The sequence below is a fragment of the Anabrus simplex genome, chromosome 8 (assembly GCF_040414725.1).
Source record: "Anabrus simplex isolate iqAnaSimp1 chromosome 8, ASM4041472v1, whole genome shotgun sequence".
Taxonomy (NCBI): domain Eukaryota; kingdom Metazoa; phylum Arthropoda; class Insecta; order Orthoptera; family Tettigoniidae; genus Anabrus; species Anabrus simplex.
Genome location: NC_090272.1, coordinates 229,611,164 through 229,629,941, shown reverse-complemented (window position 1 = coordinate 229,629,941; position 18,778 = coordinate 229,611,164). Strand labels below are relative to the sequence as shown.

At 38.0% G+C, this 18,778-nt stretch overlaps 2 protein-coding genes across 2 annotated transcripts in view; one reads left to right on the top strand and one right to left on the bottom strand.

Moving 5' to 3' along the window:
* The window catches only part of RpS24 (ribosomal protein S24), a 325,883-nt gene that overhangs the window by 108,445 nt on the left and 198,660 nt on the right, over positions 1–18,778 (top strand). The window lies entirely within an intron of this gene.
* The window catches only part of Sirt1 (Sirtuin 1), a 189,553-nt gene continuing 171,402 nt past the window's right edge, over positions 628–18,778 (bottom strand). The window contains exon 11 of the mRNA XM_067152761.2: positions 628–4,965. Coding sequence (XP_067008862.2) covers positions 4,742–4,965 — 224 coding nt within the window. The 3' untranslated portion in view covers positions 628–4,741. The remainder of the gene's footprint in view (positions 4,966–18,778) is intronic.

The following is an 18,778-nucleotide window of genomic DNA, read 5'->3' as shown; positions in this document are numbered from 1 at the left end:
AGGTATAAAATGCTTTTGGGTGTAGCAAGCCCGTTGTAATAATAGCCTATAAGAAGCATCAAAAGTGAATCGGGATAAGGACAGGGCCAAGTGGAGGCCAATGATTCACAGCTCGGCCCACAAGCTCCCAGGACAAGGATGGCAGTAGAAGAAGAAGAATCTAATAATTAAGAGGCCTGAAAATAAATAGTAAAATAAACTGAGTAGAAAATAATAAAAATAATCTGAATACTCAGAAGAAAAAAATTCTAATCTATGAATGCTTCCTGAATTCACCAATAGGATGTAACAATACAATTCTGTTTTGAGAGGTTAAGGAAAATAAAATTCTGACTGCAGCTAGTTAGCCAATGTCTCATAGTTTATGGGTAGATTAACTGTTAACAGGCATTTTAAAACATTTAAAATTATTAGTTTGTATACCAAACAAAATTACACAAACAGATGGTGGAGAAAAAAAGATCAGAAAAGGTTTAATGAATTTAAGTATTGCATCTGCAACCTGTGATTTTCATGAACGGTAATCTTTTGGAGCCAAAAATGATGGAACTGTGAGGCTACAGGTTCAATATTGTTAAAGAAGTCTTGAACCTTTATCACTCTTGTATCATAAATAATAAATTGTCCTTTTCATAAATTTCAAGTTTATTAATGTTCTCTTTAAAAAATCTGAAATCAATACAGAATTATGACGAACAGGATGAAGCAGAGCTCCTTTTCCTGACAAAATACTCTAATAATCTTTAAAAATGAGAGACAAAAGAGGAAACAACACAGCTTTCCTTCATTAACTTGTACAGGTGAAAAGACAATAGCGAGATTCAAGTATTTTACAAATAAATGGAAGTACAAGACTCTTGTTTGAAAAACTGCAACACAGCTACATGAAAAAACCGAAGATTGGAATACAATTTAAATGTATAATCTACAAATACAAATAAACAATAAGTATTTACATTTGAAACATATATGCAACATTTTCACGCTTGGTTTTATATGTGACAAACTTTCACTAGATGCCATTCACTCATATATATAAAAGAAATTCATAAAAATAATAAACCTAGTAATCTCTGGATAAATTATTTTCCACACAACCTGTTATTACATTACATATTGACAGTTCAACCATTAACTGATACTGGTTTTTTTTTATAGTGTATTTTTAACTTTTCTTAAAAAGAACAAGCCCTGCAATCTTTTTTGTACATTTTCCTGTGCTCATGGATAAATTAAAGAACACACTCTTCATTTTAAACATCAGTGATACCTTAAAGGAAAAAATTGGCATCACTGCTAGTTAAGCCAAAACCAGCATTTGCAATACCTTCTGCAAAAATAAAAAAAATTAATTAACCTGAACAAAATGGTTCAACAGTATTTAAAGAGATGGTCAAAGATAAAGTTGCCAAAGATCAACTATTTAGTAATAATCTGGTACATAATGAAACCATACCATCATTAATTAGCACTACAGGATACAAATTTCAATTTGATGACTGTGCAGCCCTTGGAGGCCTTTTTCCACCCTGTTGGCTGCCATTTAAACCCATGATCTACAAATTACAGGAGATGAACAGTCAGTGCAATGTTGTTTTCAACTGTGCCAGATCAATACTAGTATTGAGCTTACTGGAAATAATCTTTTTAATGATTCTTTGTCAATCTATATAGTTGTTTTGGTTAACAGGAGAGTAGTTTGTTATTAACAAGCAGAGGCTAATTTGACCACTACTACACCAAGCATCAGACCAACAAATTATCAGAAATTGTGGGAAAAAATCTGAACACTACACAATAAGCAATACAATAGTAGAAATTGTAGTCTTACAGGTTTAGTTGTGCAAAGTAACAAAACATCTAGAACATCTAAAATTACTGAAATGTTTACAAAGACCTTTGCTAATTTTAGCACAGTCCACCAAGGATGTTATACAAAGATGATTCTAGAACTTCAAGAAATTTTGGAAAGTTTGTCTCATTTATGTGTCAAACTCAAAAGATTACAACTCAAGTTGTGAAATCCAAAAGCGAGACATCAAGAGAATTTGTTGAATTACAAAGGGAGAGTCATATAAAACTTAACCAAAGAATCACATAGCAGCTAACAAAAAAAGGACATGAATGGACAAATATAAAAAATCATAACTGTCACCATATCAGTTCAATAAACAAGTATTATTTTCTTTTCAAACACGGAAATGTCCGTTTTAAATAGAGCAGAATACTACCACACTGAAGCAGTGATAATAAAGCAACAAACTCTACTCCATCCAGCTTTAAAATATACTGCAATATCAACAATGAGACAGAGAAACTTGCTGGTCCACGTACACACATGTTGTGATAAGCAACCTAAGGGAGGGGAAACCAACAGAACAACTGATTTCGTTACTAATCTAATTATAATAAAAACAGCTATAAATGTATGTGAAGCGGTAAGTACATTAGACAAGCTGTTATCTACTCTCCAATGCATAAATCATTTCAAAACCTAAGTACATGCCAGTAACAAAGCTTTCCAAGAACAAATGAAAAATCCTTGCAATTGTTAAGGCAGCAAAATGCTGGATATGACTTCGTACTTCATTTCAGAACTCTCTTAATATGGTAAACCATTTTGTTAGGCAATGTTACACCTGGCAAATTCTGCGTCAAATGATAATGGGATAGAAAGTACCATTGGAGAATCTGTCTCTAACACAGAGGTGCAATGTACACTAAATGTACACTGCATATACCATTATTCACATAGTATTTTAACATTTTAGTGCAACAAGAATATAGAAAATTTGTAGGAACCTTAATGTTTATTAATAAATACTATATTATTATGGACAGCATGATAAAAAGACCTCATCATTTTTAATAATGACCAAAACGAGAGGCAAATCACAATATAGTACTAGCACAAATGGAATGCAAAGCACAACAAATAAATGAATGAAGATACTTTGAATCCCCAATTTCTTACTTAGCAACAAAATTAATCACAGTGGGAGGCCATAATGATATTGAATTGCCACAGTCTTGATACCAATATAACAAAGGACAGGACAATGTTTACTGAATTTTCACCCTGAAAATTTGTGTCCTTGTTGTTTGGATATCATATAAAACTGGAAGTCCAAAGGCTGAAACCAGGTGGAATAAAACCCCATCAAAGCACGAACTTTCCTAGTGTGGGCTAAGTATTATACTGATGATATATTAAATGAAGTACAACCATATTAGTTATGCCAAAATGGGAAGTGTTTGAAGCAGAGGTGCTATAATTAACAAGTCTACACAGAAAAAAGTTTCTTTAAAAAGTCAAGCAGTTCATGTACACCGATTCTTCCTATCATATTAGCGTCAAGTTCTATTTTAAAATATGAGCTTTTCTCTCAAATATTACAAGAAAGAAATAAACATACTGGTGGGTTATCTTTACATATAACTTGCTAAGCTTAAAAAGCTCTCTTTGGTAAACAAATGCACAGAAAGAACGAATAGATGCCACTATTGAGTAATAGCTAAATGAATAAAGATGCAACTCTATTTACAGTAAAATGTCTAATTTTGACACACATCCAGCTGACACAATCTGAAAAACAACATTAAATGATTGGAATAAGGAACTAGGTAGACCTAATAATATTAAGTAATTTTACCTTTCCAAACATTTTGAACACATCTTCACTTACTGGACAAACTTTTAGAGAAAAAAAAATACTTTTCCAAATTTCAATAATTATGAATCGAGGTTAAAAGGGGGAATAAAAAACGTACAAATGAATATAAAATAATTTTGGCACACTACAACACATAGCTTCTCACATTTCGAAAATTGACTTGGTAAAGGTACTTTCTTAAGCATTGTGAAGAAAATACGAAAAGACCAAATGAAGTTACTTTCCTTGTCATAATGAAAAGGAATCAAAGAATTCTCAAGTGTGTTTAGTAGTAGTAGTAGTAGTAGTAGTAGTAGTAGTAGTAGTAGTAGTAGTAGTAGTAGTAGTAGTAGTAAATGTTACACTTGAAACAAGTTCATTCCTCCATTTTAATTCTTGGTGGTAACATATCTGCAAAACCATTTCCCCTGTCTATCATTGATTCCTACATCACAAATACATAGAAAAGTGTTCACAAGGACAACACACATATGCCCTGAAAGTGAAGTCATTTCATGCATAAAAGGAACCTGAAGGCTAACCATTTTATATCACAGATATGAAGTACTTCTCCTTCAATTAATGCATGAACAAGTAAAGGTATATTGTACATATCTCAATGTTTATATATATAAAGAGCACAAAGACTGACGAATATCATATTTGCATTTGTTTACCTGCATCAAAAATACAAAAAAATTGATGCAAATGAAATGAATAGACCAACAATTAGAAACACCCAAATGAGGACAACTCAAGAATATAAAAAGATTGCTACTAAGAGGAGATGTACTGTAAATGCCTACATCACCATACAGTCCAAATCATCTAACACACTTTGGATTTTTTTTAAAGAAAGAAGAAACACCCAGAAAACACAGTTTTAACAAGAATAACCCTTGTATGTTCCAATGTAGTGCTAGTCCAGAGATTGCATCTTGAAATGCTCCCTGCCAACTAATTCTGAATCAATTCCACAGTATATTCTCAGGATTGCCAGATGTAACATTACAGCATCTCAGAAGCTTCCTGTTATTTCATGATAAAATGTATTAACAACTAGTATTGCTACTGTCTGATAGCTATTATCAAGGAAACGTAACTGGTTTGTCTGATGATGTAAGATCATCCCAATATTCTCCTTCAGGCTCTTCTACTTCACTATCATCAGAAGAATTACTTCCAGAGTCACTGGAGCCACTACTGCTGCTCCCACTATACGCTGAATGTTCGTTGTTATCTTCAGAATCATGGAATACTTCAGCTCCGGGGAAAATATATGTGTTCGGATGCAAGAAGTGGTAAGAATTTTCTGAAAATAATAAAGAGTAACATATCTTAAACATGCCATCAAAAATGCAAAAAATTCATTTGCACAAGAAAGCAGAGAGGGAAACATTTTAAGAACTGCTACAATATGAATTTCATTTTGAAGGGTTAATACATGTATTTCTAAAGCAATAAACCGAGAATTATAGACATATATTTTTCAATATGGACGTTGATGCAATATTAAAGAAGATAATTACAACGAAATAAAAACAGGATATTAGAAAGTCATACAGGAATTTGAGCAAAATATGGAAAATAGAACAGTCTTTTAATATGATCACAAATTGATTTAAGTTATGAAACAAAAATAATCTTATACACTTATACACCCAGTAGAAATTCATGTATCTGTCCTTAAGTTTGTATACAAGAAGGTGGTGATGTGTACTACAGATCAAAACATCGAGCCTACGGGACATGCAATACAAAGTCGTAGAAACACTACAACAGATACCATATTAATGATTACAATCACCCTGACCAGTTGCACAGTAGCTAACCTTGGATAAAAATACTGAATGACTGTCTCCAGGTACAGTACACCATGCTCATTTTATATCTTGCATAGCTGGGTGATGGTCATTGCCGGGGCTAAACTGAAGATCAGGCACCTTCCCATCATGACCCACATGCTTCATGGGGCTAAGGTCTGGGGACCTAGCAGGCAACGGTACAAGGAGCACAACATATAGAATATGCTGTATTGCCCAGGTATGCACGTAATCCTGCTGAAAAATACTTCACGCAAAGTATACAGATATGGTCAAAGGATATTACTGACGTCATAAAGCACTTATCATTGTTCTTTAGATGAATACCAGAGGCACTCAGAATATGTAGCTTATTCTACCCCCGATCTTAATTCCCAGTGCGGGTTCTGAATGACAGGAGGAAACACACAAAAGAATTTCACCTCTTACCCGTGATGTTCATGGACGTGACCTTCATTTTGTCCAACACAGCAATAACTCTCATCACTATCAAACTACAACATTCTGGAACATTTTTTGCACAGGCCAGAAATACATACTTGTTTCTTTCCACAGCCTGTAAGCATCACTGCATCACTGCTCCTATACTTCACTATCATCTTTATAAAATTCCTCTCCCCCCCAAAAAAATATAAAATATATATATATATATATATATTTCTGCTCAATTAGAATGACTAGAAAATTGATAAAATTCCTTAAACTTGAAGGAGAGTATTAAAATTTGTCATTTTCACCTATATTACGTATCAATAAACCTGGTGACATAAGGATTGACGATGGCCTAGTTGTTTGAATATTAAATTTTGTACAGGACTGAGCTCCTAAACTAAGATGAAAAACCCACAATGAAGGCTATTTGCTGCAAAATGTATAGTTCTGACTGTTTACCATGGCAACAAGGCTGACATTGCTAGAATATTTCGTTTATTGTATGTCTACACAATGACTACAGCCCAACTGGTCATTTTGCAGCACTTAGCGTTATGATGATGACATAGCGACATAAGCGTGTGATCAAGGACCTCATGGTATCGATAGTTTACATGCGCTGTGCACTTTGCAAGTAATACAGTATCACCTCAACGGCCTAAGGACTGTAAAGGCTGGGTTTGTTACGTCAGGAAATCTAAATAGTATAAAGATTATGTTCGGCATCAATAGTGGTGTAAATTTCTGATTAACACCTACCAAAACACAATAATAACGTACGGAACTACTACTACTTCTTGCAATTTTCTTTATGTCACACCGACACAGGTAGGTCTGACGACGGTGATGGAGTAGGAAAGGGCTAGGAGTGGGAAAGAAGCAGCTGTGGCCTTATTATGGTACAGCCTCAGGATATGCCTGGTGTGAAAATGGAAAACTAAGGCAAACCATTTTCAGAGCTGCCGACAGTGGGATTTAAATCCATCTCCCGAATGCAAGCTCTCAGCTGCGCACCGCTAACCGCAGAGCTAACTCGCTCGATATGGAACTACTTTGGACTTAGTTTTATTAGCCTATATCCTAGGATACTCAATTCTACACTTAGCCTTTAATACCCGTCAAAACCACAGGACGTGCTTGCAATGTTTACTTTTATTACATAACTTATGTGGGTATGTCATTTCAGAAATGATTTTGTAGTGTGGCACACTTTGACATGCACAAAATGTACTGTGTTTACCACTACTCTTCATAAAACAAATGTACTGTGTTCACCCGAAACCAGGAGGAGTTTTACTACTAGGATTTCAGTTTTGTACGCCATTCAGTTCAGGATGCCTTAGCACATGATAATCTGAATAAAGGAGCTACATTATCCGGGCTTGATGATCAAGTGCTGTTCTGTGATACGCCACCATTACTAGCAAGGTTGCAAGTGGCGTCAGTACACGACAATAGCACACCACCCAAGGTTATCAAGCAAGACAGCTTGGTCGGCTACACGGACACAGAAGTTGCTCATGATTCAACTTACATTTGTTTGTTGTTTTTCCAGCGAGTTTTCAGTAGGAGGAAAGAAAATACTACAGAGATCAATTTTTGTTTCAGAACACTATATGTCCTCTTACAATTTCCGTTAACTTATTTTCAGACACCTGTATACAAGTGTTGTTAGTTTCAAAAAGTAAGTGGTGTTCAGTCAGCACAGGAAGACCTTCCAGATCCATTCATCTAATACAGTATTTCCCAAAATTCTTTGTCAGAAGTATCACCCTCCTGTTCAAATTTTCTGAAGTACCATCCATATCTAAATTCTAAAGACAAAATACAGGAAGAGAAAGAAAAGGGAAAAAAATACTATTCAGCAGAGGGCAGATTTTAGCATATTTGCATGTTTTATTTCTTAGTTGCAAATTGTATGTTACAATTATAATGTATTCCAAATTATTTGCAACCAAAATGTAGACAGCGTAGATACATGAACATTTTAGCTTTTAGCACATGAGAGAATATATATACAACCCGTGAGAATAAAGTTCGGTGAATAGTCCTGTACTATCAACATAGATGAACAATGCACGGCAGTGACCTTACTCTCCTTCGAAATAGTCCCCTCCCATAACTATGCACTGCTGAGATCAGCGATACATGTCCTGGAAACTTGGCAAGAAGGCTTCCTTTGGGATGATGTTCAAAAGCCTCGTCACGTTTTGTTGGATGTCAGGAATATCGTCAAATCTCTTTCCTTTCAAAGCGAGTTTGAGTCGTGGGAATAGGAAGAAGTATGGAGGATCAAGATCTGGCGAGTAGGGGGGGTGTTCAAGTCCGCCACCCCCTTTTTTTGCCATGAACTGTTTGACGATATTGGCTGTGTGTGGGCGAGCGTTGTCATGGACAAAAAAACCATGAACCTTGTTGTGCGTGCTGGGGTCATTACCTGCGTAGACGTTTCATGAAACGGGTCAACATTTCAATGTACCGTGCAGCAGTCAACGTCATTCCCTCAGGCAGAAATTCCTTGTGGATAATGCCTTGACTATTGAAAAAGGTGATGAGCATTGTTTTGATGCGCGACTTTTCAGCTCTGACCTTTTTCCGATGAGGGGATCCCGGAGAACGCCATTCCATGCTTTGCTGTTTCATTTCAGGGTCATACCTGAGACACCAGGTTTCGTCCTCCATGATGATACAGTTCAAGGAATTTGGTGTCGCATCCGCCGTTTCGACAAAATCCGGTGAAGCCTCTAAACGTGCCTGCTTCTGATCATCAGTCAAGTGATGTGGCACAAGACGAGAACACGTTTACCTCTTCCCTAACTTCTGGGTAACGATTTGTCGCACAGAATCATGGTTAATCTGTAGTTCATCCACTATCATGTGCACAGTTAATCGCCGATCGTTTGTGATTAATGTTCTCACCTTCCCAATATTTTCACCACTGATGGCGGTCGCTGGTCTTCCGCTACGGGGGTTGTCAGAAACACTTTCCCGGCCTCCTCGAAAACGGGCGAACCACTCGCACACACACTTCAAGGACAGTGCTTGATATTCATAAACACGTACCAGCATCGCATGCGTTTCTTTCGGTGTCTTGCCAAGCTTAAAACAAAACAGTACATTGATCTTTTGGTCGTTCATGTTCCCGTTCGCAGTTCAAAACCAACGCACTAAACACGCACTGTGTCAAACAGGTTATACATGGCACACACGATGCTCAACTAAACAACGGTGGGAGCAGGTGGTCAAAACCTGCTGCTACGCAGGTGCAGCGTTGCGTGTCACCAGTGTTGACGGAACGACCGTTCTGACTTCATTCACTGAACTTTATTGTCACAGGTTGTATTTAGCAATCTGGTACTTAAAACAACATCTAAGATCATAGAAAATCAGAAAAATGAAGTACAACTCTGAAATACGTTACCGTTTATATTTATTTACACCTAGAGAATAGGGCAATAGCTGTTTAATAGACTGTGGAAGTTTCCACCTGAAAATCACTTGGATACCTGATTTTGACTTCAATGCAAAATAATAAACTTTGTTTTCTGCAAACGGCACCAAGTCTAAGGTCAATTATAGACTGCTTAGAACCTAAGACTATGGTACAGTATTTTTCTTTTTCTTTTTCTTTTGTTCCCAGAACTACTTCATATATCGCCTGCCTCTGTTCCTCTGATGACATCTCTGAGGCTGACGTCAAATTTGCAAAAATGAAAAATCCACAGAAGTTATCTGTTGCCAGAAGTCTACCCTGTTAGTTATGATGCTGTCTGTTATTTTCAGTCTTTGTAGATCCCATCTCTTACAGCCAACTGGTAGTGTGTTTTAATTTGGAGATGGAATCGAAAATCTTCTTAGATAGCCTGTCATCGTCCACCCTGTGAAGACAACCATAAAATTGCAGTCTGTCCTTTAACTGCGCCTGTAATTTTCTGTATATTGCAGTACAGGGTTGCATTTATTACGTTCATTCAAATCTCTTTATTCTTTTGGGGTCTCAAAATTTTTCTAAGTATTTTCCTTTCTTTCTTTCCCAGTTCCTCTTGTTCACCTTGGCTTTGACAATATGAAAGTGACTGAGGTATGAGTGATGCTAGTAATATCATTGCTTATGCAACCAGTCCCTGTTATAAATGGTGTGAAAATATCGCTCATAGGGTCGGTTGGTGCATGCATTTCAGTGGGCTTGGCAGACTGATATGTAATAGCAAAGGCTGGCTCGGTGAGGAAAGCAACGGGAAACTACCTCACTCCTCATTTCCCTAGTACACCTCTTCAGTGATGCCTAGGCTATTTATGACAGCTGTTGGCGGAGCTGCAGAGGATCAAACCAGCCTTCGGGCTGAATACCCAACATACACATTTTCCTTTCTTTCTTTCTTTCCCAGTTCCTCTTGTTCACCTCTTTTATTCAACGTTTAACATTCAAATCCATATAATACCTCTAGTTTAATGACGGTTGGTTAGTGCTTGATTTTTGCATGGAACGTATTGATCGTTTGTTGTAACGACGTGAGTTTATAAACCATGCCCATCATCTTCAATCTCTTTGCTGGTTGTGTTATCGAGTCCATTTCACTGGATCCATTCTCCCAGATATTTACATTTATCAACTCTTTGAATATGTCCATGCTGTGTTGTTAGGCGTGTCTATGTTCAATATATTTAGTTTTGTCACATGAAATTTGAAGACCCGTTTTAATGGCTATGTCGTATAGAGTTTCCATCATTATTTGTGCTTATAATTTGTAAATCGTATTTCTGTCTGTACTTTTTGAATATTGACCTTATACTTGGTTTTTATAGCCTATGTTGGATTTTTGGTCATATTCATTAAACTTGCTATTTAAGTTTAAGATAGGGACAAGTAGGGTCTTAAGTTATAATCAGTTTAAAAAAAAAAAATAGCAGGAGGGAGGGTTCAAATAGAGCTTTAAACAAACAACTCTATGTAGTGTTAATTTTCAAAGGTAATTTGGGGGGAAGGAACCCTGGATTTGGACTACATGGAGCAACACAGGGAAAATCGTGAAACAACAGGGGGGAGAAGAGAAAAACGGCAAAGATTGAAGCTAAGATCCTGTCATCTTTTTTTACAGTGTTATGGCAGGGATTAAGGTAAGTTTCTGAGTCCTTAATTGACTTCTGTTCCTGAATTTTATATCATTTCTGTGCAGCAATGTCACACTATTGCTTGAAGAGTGGGCTGTATGTGGGAGTTGCCTCAGGTTGTAGTTCCACACAGCGCAGTGCCGCCTCCAACATAGTGAGACCCTTGCTATCTTCTATGGGTTCATTCAATATTCAATGATTGATGCACCAGCAAGTTCATACTGTTCGTCACTCTTCATTCATTCCGTAACTTTGATCTTTACATTCCTATCTGAAGCATTTTCTGAGCACTTACCAGAATAATAATTTTCCAGGTTATGTCTGTTGCGTGACAATCACCAAACATCACTTCTCCAACTCCGTATTCAGCTGTTAACATTTTATTTAAACAATTTGTTTTACGTCGCATGGACAAAGGAAGGTCTTATGGCGGCAATGCGATAGAAAGGGGCTAGGAGTGGGATGGAAGCGGCCATAGCCTTAATTAAGGTGCAACCCTAGCATTTGTCTGGTGTGAAAATGGGAAACCACAGAAAACTATCTTCAAGGCTGCCATCAGTGGGGTTTGAACCCACTATCTCCCGAACACTGTTAACTTTTTTTTTAAACTGTATCCCCATCATAGTCTTTTTAAAGCTTGTAATTTCACTTTTAACAGCACAAATTTTTGTCTTTTACTGTTCATAATGAAACAATGTACGACAGCACTGCTCACAACCACTACATACTGTACGCTGTTCTACGCAACAAGTCCAACACATCAGCACCAAGTGGGAGCAGTGCAAGTACTGGCGGGCGGGGGAGGGAACATGTAACAAAAACCATGGGCATGACCTCAGCAGACGTGAGGTATAATACGATGACATAGTGGGAATAACCAGGCAATGAAATGCTGTAGAAAACTCCTTTTAAATTTGCGAAAAGAAAAATTCCAAGACTCAGATTTGCAAGACATTGCTGTATATTGTTTATGGTTGGTTTGATGGGAAAAGCTGTTGTGACCCTTGCTAACGGAACAATCTTTTAGCACGTACATAATGAAACCGTACAGTGTCCTGTACGGCTCATTGAAATCACAGGTGCCTATCTACCCTATTAAAATCATTTTTAAAAGGCGCGTCATTTGTAGGATGAAGGGGCGAGGGGATTGAGCAGCGTGTGGCCAGAATGAGACCTGCGAAAGATCGCCTGGAAAACAAAGGAAAGGTTGGGCTGGAGCCAAGCCCCTCGTGAAAAAGCCCTCTCAACTTGCAGACAGAGTTGGAGATACGACGCGGCGCTACGGTAGTCTAATACGCCCAGAGGTGTGGCCTACTTTCCCAGGGTTCCAAACTAACAGAAGGAACTTCCGGTTTTTTATGCACATTCCACGGATGCCAACGTCGAATTTTGGTGCGTAACAATCATATGATATTTTGATCCAGACATGGGAAAATTATGGGAGGCACACGAATGAATAGAGCTGAATTTTCTGTGTACCCCAGACTGAAAATATGGAATACTTTATTCAAGGGGGCAAAATGAGGTCACTAGATGTCCAGCTGTAATGTATTACTAACACATGTGAATGTAGAGTGTCACCCAAGCTAAGAATCGCGCTCAAAGATGACTCCATCCACCAAGGGACGCTAATGAAATAATTAATGGCGGGAGTCTAATTACATGAGAACTGCCGATTGCAGTTCGATCACACCTGGCTCAAATTAAAGAGGAAGTAGAGGGTTACAATACGCACCATTTAAATGTCTTGAATTCCCAGGATGAAAGGAGCGGGTGTCTTTAATGAACAGTGACATGCCTACACCCCCGTCTTCCGGCGTGAAAATAATAAAGGCTGGGCTGGCCCTCACTGAAGACAGTTCCTAGAGGGTCGTTGAGAGAGGACAGTGTGTTACATTGTGTTCCAGTTTTTACAGTTACCGTCCTTAATCTATTGGCCGCTTAATAAGACAGAGTTATTGTGTCCGGCACGGCCGTGAATTATAATTCAAATGTCTCGGTGCCGCATGTCAATTAATTATGCTGCGAGCATAATTTATGAACGAGTAGCGGGAGTCGGCTGTAAACAATGCTGACCTAAATTAGTACGTGGTATCAATAAATTGGTATCATCCAAACCGCTACTCTATGTCAGGGTTCTCAAGTACTGTGAGCCACCCGACTCATGCTGTGAACGTGCGCCGTGTGTGATTAGAATGACCTGCCTGCTTAAGAAAATACATTGTGCAAATTCTGTTTGTGTGTCGCTGTAAACAGAGGAGCGTGTGACGAGTTGTGGAGTGACACCCTTTTGGATTACTTTAAGATTGTAGCAGTGAATGAGCCACCCAGGATGACGGACTTGTGCAGACCAGGGTCGAAGGACAACACGCTCGTCTCCAGCGCCGAGGTAATGCAGCAGTAGACTCCACCATGGGTCTCCAGTTGAAGGAAGGATGGCCACCAGATAGATGAGTTGATGTCATATATAATTTCATAGCACGATAATGTATAACCGGGGTCATAGGATGAGGTTTTTCTTTGTAATACCTAAATGTTGTAAATAATGCATGTCCTAATATGGAATTTTTCTTGTTCTTTATCATGATAATGTAAATTCAAGGGAGCTAACTCCCCGGACAATCTATTTCTTCCTTAGTGATTAGTTTTTTGTAAGGAGTTATTATTATTAATATGTATAATATCCTAGCAAGTATGGGAAACAAGGATTGAAGAGTATTTCGAGCTCCCCTAGGGGTGGTTGGAACAATAATGTTTATGAGCAAGGAAGACCATGTCCAAAGGTTGTTAGTTAATGTCCAATATGGCTCTCGTATATGCTGGGAGCATGGGTCAGTTAGACAATGCATGCGTAGCTGATGCGTATAATTATGGCATGAACAGCAACAGAGAAGTAGTCCCGACTGGGAGAGGTACAGAACTGTGTTATTTAGGTAAATTGTGTGAGGAATAATTTGCACGTTTCCCGTGATTCACGATTATTTGACCAGAATTGTCTCTAGTGTTTTTTTTATCTGTAACCAGGGTGAGATACAGAGAGGCCGGAGTCTTTAATGTTTGGTCAAAATATAAAATATACATACACATTTTTTGTGATGTGCCAAGAGAACTAAGAAGGGTCGAGGAAGGAATCATGAGAGCCCTATGCCCCGAGGAATTAGGATACGCGATATGAGATGTAGTGAGAGGGCCGAGTGCCCAGATGGTCTACGATGAGATAATTCGGATGCTACGTTTCCCCCACATTCGGCGCTCAACGATAAGAATGAGAAGGGTCGACAGAGGAATCATGAGAGTCTTATGCCCCAAGGAAAGAAGATACGTGATATGAGACGTAATGAGAGGGCCGAATGCCCAGATAGTTCACGATGATATAATTCGGATGTGATGTTGCCCCAATTCGGCGCTCAACGATAAGAATGAGAGGGTAGAGAATGAATGAGTATTTCTTGGGAATTCTGTGGTAAGGTGGAATAAACAAATGAAGTGGGCCAGAAATATGTGTACCCGGGAAAGGAGAGCTGGTTATTGTAATTGAAAAGGGGTCAGGAACCATGCGTAGCCAATGAATGAGTGACAGTAGTAGCACGAATGACCTCCCCTTTTTGCTTCTCTCTCCTAGCAACAAAGCGGCCCAACCATGTTACTGAAATTAAAGACTCGGGACTCTCGATGTCACACTGTGCCTGTTTGTTTGTTTCAAACGGTTCGGCTAAGAACACTTGTGTAACTGATAATATCACGGTGATTTAGAAGGTAGTTAATAAATGATTATGGATCCCCCCAATATCCGGTAGTATGAGGCCGTAGATAGCCTAGGGATTTTCAGACATGTACCTCTCAGTCGGAAGGCGTACAGTTCGAGCCCAGGTCAGAGTGGGCCGCCTTGTGTGAGCTTCCATTAAGCTTGCGCTGGGGCAGAAGATATTGATAACCATGTTTTTCTTACAGGAATGGCCCCATTTTATACATGATGTGTACATATGATTGTGATTAGTGTGCATTACTTTGAGTTCAAACAGAACCGATGGTCAACGTTGTTCGTCTTGGTGCCAGATTAGGGAGTCCAGGAGTTCAGCTCAGTGGTATGTGTGGTTTTATTGTTTGCATATTATGTAGATATCTGTTTAATATGTCAATTATGTAGCGCAGGGACTGGTTAGTTACGTGCTAAGAATAGAATGTATTATGTAAGGGGACATTGTGATAGTACATATATCACACCCTCACACTATATGTAGAAGTGAGGGATGTTATTGTCAGTATTCGATAATTACGATTATTATTATTATTATTATTATTATTATTATTATTATTATTATTATTATTATTATTATTATTATTATTATTATTATTATTATCAGTATTTTATTTGTATATTTTGTCATTTATATTTGTAAGCTGGGAGATCTCCATATATGTAGTATGAGTAATTTGTTTTGAACAACGAGTGGGAAAACATTGCTGTATTGGACTCTGGTAATTTGTATGACTCATGCGGCCATCCCAGTGTCTTATGAGATGTACTTGTTGTTGTCAGTAAGTTTGATGAATCATGTGAATAGCCCAGAATCACATGAGCTTGTTGATGTTGTACTAGGAAAGTTCTATGACTCATGTGAAACACCCCAGAGAGTTTGTTTATGTCTTGGGACCAAGAAGTAGTTCAGGGCATGGTCTTGACAAGAGGATCTACCATGATTGGCTGGCGAGGATCAATCCAGACGTATCATGTGAGAGGAAGGGGAATGCTGATGTCTATAAAGGTTGATCAAACGGCGGGAACCACAACTGACACACTGTACGAGAAGGAAGTAGTGCGGACAGACTGAACGGGAAGGAAGTGGTGCTAACACACAGGAGTGAAACTGGATATACTGTATTCGAGTGACACGGCTACAATGGCCTGGACTTCAAACGTTCGTGGAACGTAGTCTTGTTATGTTCGTGGAAAGTGGCTGATCGACAAATTGTGGAGTACTTGCGCATTAAGTATTGTAGCACTTGTGGCGGCCTGGCATTATATGTTGGTGAAAGCTATCTCAGACTTTCCATAATTTATGTTCAGGATCGACAAGCGTGGGTTGCTCAAATGTATAAATCTTTACAACAAGTGTTAAAGTCTGTGAACACAGTATTACGAGGTACAGTATCTGTGTGATGTTTTAACTGCCGATTATGGGACGTGTTGATACAGAGACAGAGAAGGGTTCTTATATACGTATATGCACACTGTTCAACGAACTAACTACAAATGGTTGCTTAGTTCTCGCTTTTGTTTTCCCACTGTTTTCTTTGTTGTTGTTGTAAATATGGAGTCTTCCAGCAATCTTTTGTTTGTGTATTATAAGTGTATTTTGGGTGTATTGATGAGGTGCTTATGCACGGATTTTATTGAGAATATAGTTAGATATTTTAGAATCAGTGGAGTTATTGATGAACCTAGGTGCAGTTCCTACCTATTTAGTCGTTTTCAGAAAGTTGGCTAAGGCCTGAAGCAGATGTACCAGTACGCAGCATTATGTACACGCCCTGGAATATAAAGAATTATCATGCTCTATCTAAATTCGAGGGATCCATTCTGGTGAACTCTGGTGCCCATACTACGGACAATTCGATTTATATATTTTTATTTATGATGTATTCATGATTATATTTATTATTATCATCAAATAGTTACAACATCACCTCATATTCCATGATGTGATCGACAGAAGAATAAAATTAACGACAAAGACACAAAACTAATGAGGGATAGATAGACGATATTGATCATAAAACCTCAATTATACCTTTGTGCAGAAGACGCCCTCAGGCGAGTCAATTTGAAGTGTTAATTCCTTGCTTTTCCTCCCGTATGCGGAGAATTCATTGTATAGGGTTGTTTCTTGATGTCATAATTCAGAATAAATTAGTCTTCGTAACCCCCATTACATGATTCTTGTCATTTGTAGAAGTGCTAAGCAGTATCCAGTGGACAGCTGAACCCAGAGATCCTACTTTCATATTATATAAGGCTCCATCTTAAGTATTTGTTTTTCTTCTTGAGAATGTACCACTCCCATGTGCTCGAGTTGCCGAGGCCAGCACGGAAAGTAGGAGGGGAGCGGTTCGAAACTCGTTATGCAATTCAGGCCGCTCTTCACTCTCGTCTCATCCGTGGTTGTCATCAGGTTACGCGGAGGCATTATTATGCGTGGGTCGTCCATTCGAGGCCCGTAAGGGTACAATAATTACATTTTTATTGACCCCTCAAGTTGTCCCTGAAATTCTGAATATGAAGAACAGAAATACAAAAAACCATAAAACTGTGAAGGGTCACAGGAAACCAAAAAGCGAGTAACCTACATATCAAGAAGCTGTTGACAGCTGCATGTCCACCTACTTGTTCTGGTATAAAAAACCAAGTATCAAATTAATGTTAAAAAGAAGACTACAGACAAACGTACAAAGCCTTTAAACAATGGGAGGATGATTTCCAAAACAATTCCCCACAGAGATAGTTACCAGCTCTTGGTCTTGAGCTTTCATCTGACCGACACAGATATTTCCAGTATTTTTCCCTTATTGGTTAAAAAAAAAAAAAGTAATAATCTAAATACATTTTGTCATGAGAAATTTTCATGTAAAACCAACCATAAAAGAGATCCATTAGAGTTTTATGTTTAACAGGCTGAGTGCCACAGTGGACACCGGTGACTATTTTAGCATTATTCTGCTCGACCACAGTTGTGTCCGCTTGCAGAGGCTAAAAATAAAGTTTTGTCCCACAGAGCAAAATTTCAACATTGTTTTTGGTACTGAACATGTTAAGGTCCACTTTGAAGCTCCCTCCTGCTCAATTTTTCTGAATTAATTCTAGGTAAGATCCTACTTTCATTTATCTTGTACTTAAATGCCCAGTTCCATGAAAATTCACAAATCCATTCTCCCGTGATGCTGCAACAAACAGACAAAAAATTAAACTGAACCTGACGTATGCTATTATTTGTCCTGTCTGATGTAAAAACCAAGTACTAGATCGATATTCAAAAAGTACAGAGAGAAAGATGATTTAATATAAATAGAAGACAATGACAATATTTCGACAGTACATTGTATTCCATGAATAACTGTAATTCTGTGGCAATCAATAAAACACTCCATAAATAAAGGCATTGTTAAAATGTATAATATTGGGATGTTATGATTCATGTATGAAAATTAAGATTGAAAAAAAAAGCAGCTAATTAAAACAAGAAGTCGCCTTATCGCCTACTTTGCAAAATATTGACAGTTGTTATGAGAACGGTGCAATATAATCAATGCAGAATTGCAGGAAGTGTCGATAACTTCTTTGTGCAGCAAAACTCGAATTTCGCCACCAATCGACAATAACACAGACCCCACAAATTCTATTTTTTGCTTTTTATTCACCAACGTAGCAAATCAAAATATTACCTAAATTTGTTTATTGGTCCCTAGCTCAGCACAAATTAATAAAACTTGAATCCCATTTAGTGGCCAAGATCGTTAAGACGTCAAGCCTCTAAATTGTGACATCTTGGTTAGGCAGTTTGTGTTCCATTAATGAAAGAAAATTTCACCATCTGAATGTTGGCCAGCGAGGTAGGAGAGGTTGTGATATACAATTTCTAATCACCAGATTTGCATGCCAAAAGCCTGGGTTCAATTCCAAATCTCTCCGCAGTGTTTACGTGGAATGAGGGCATATGATGGTGACAGTGATTCATCCGACAGGTAGGGACGTCAGGCATT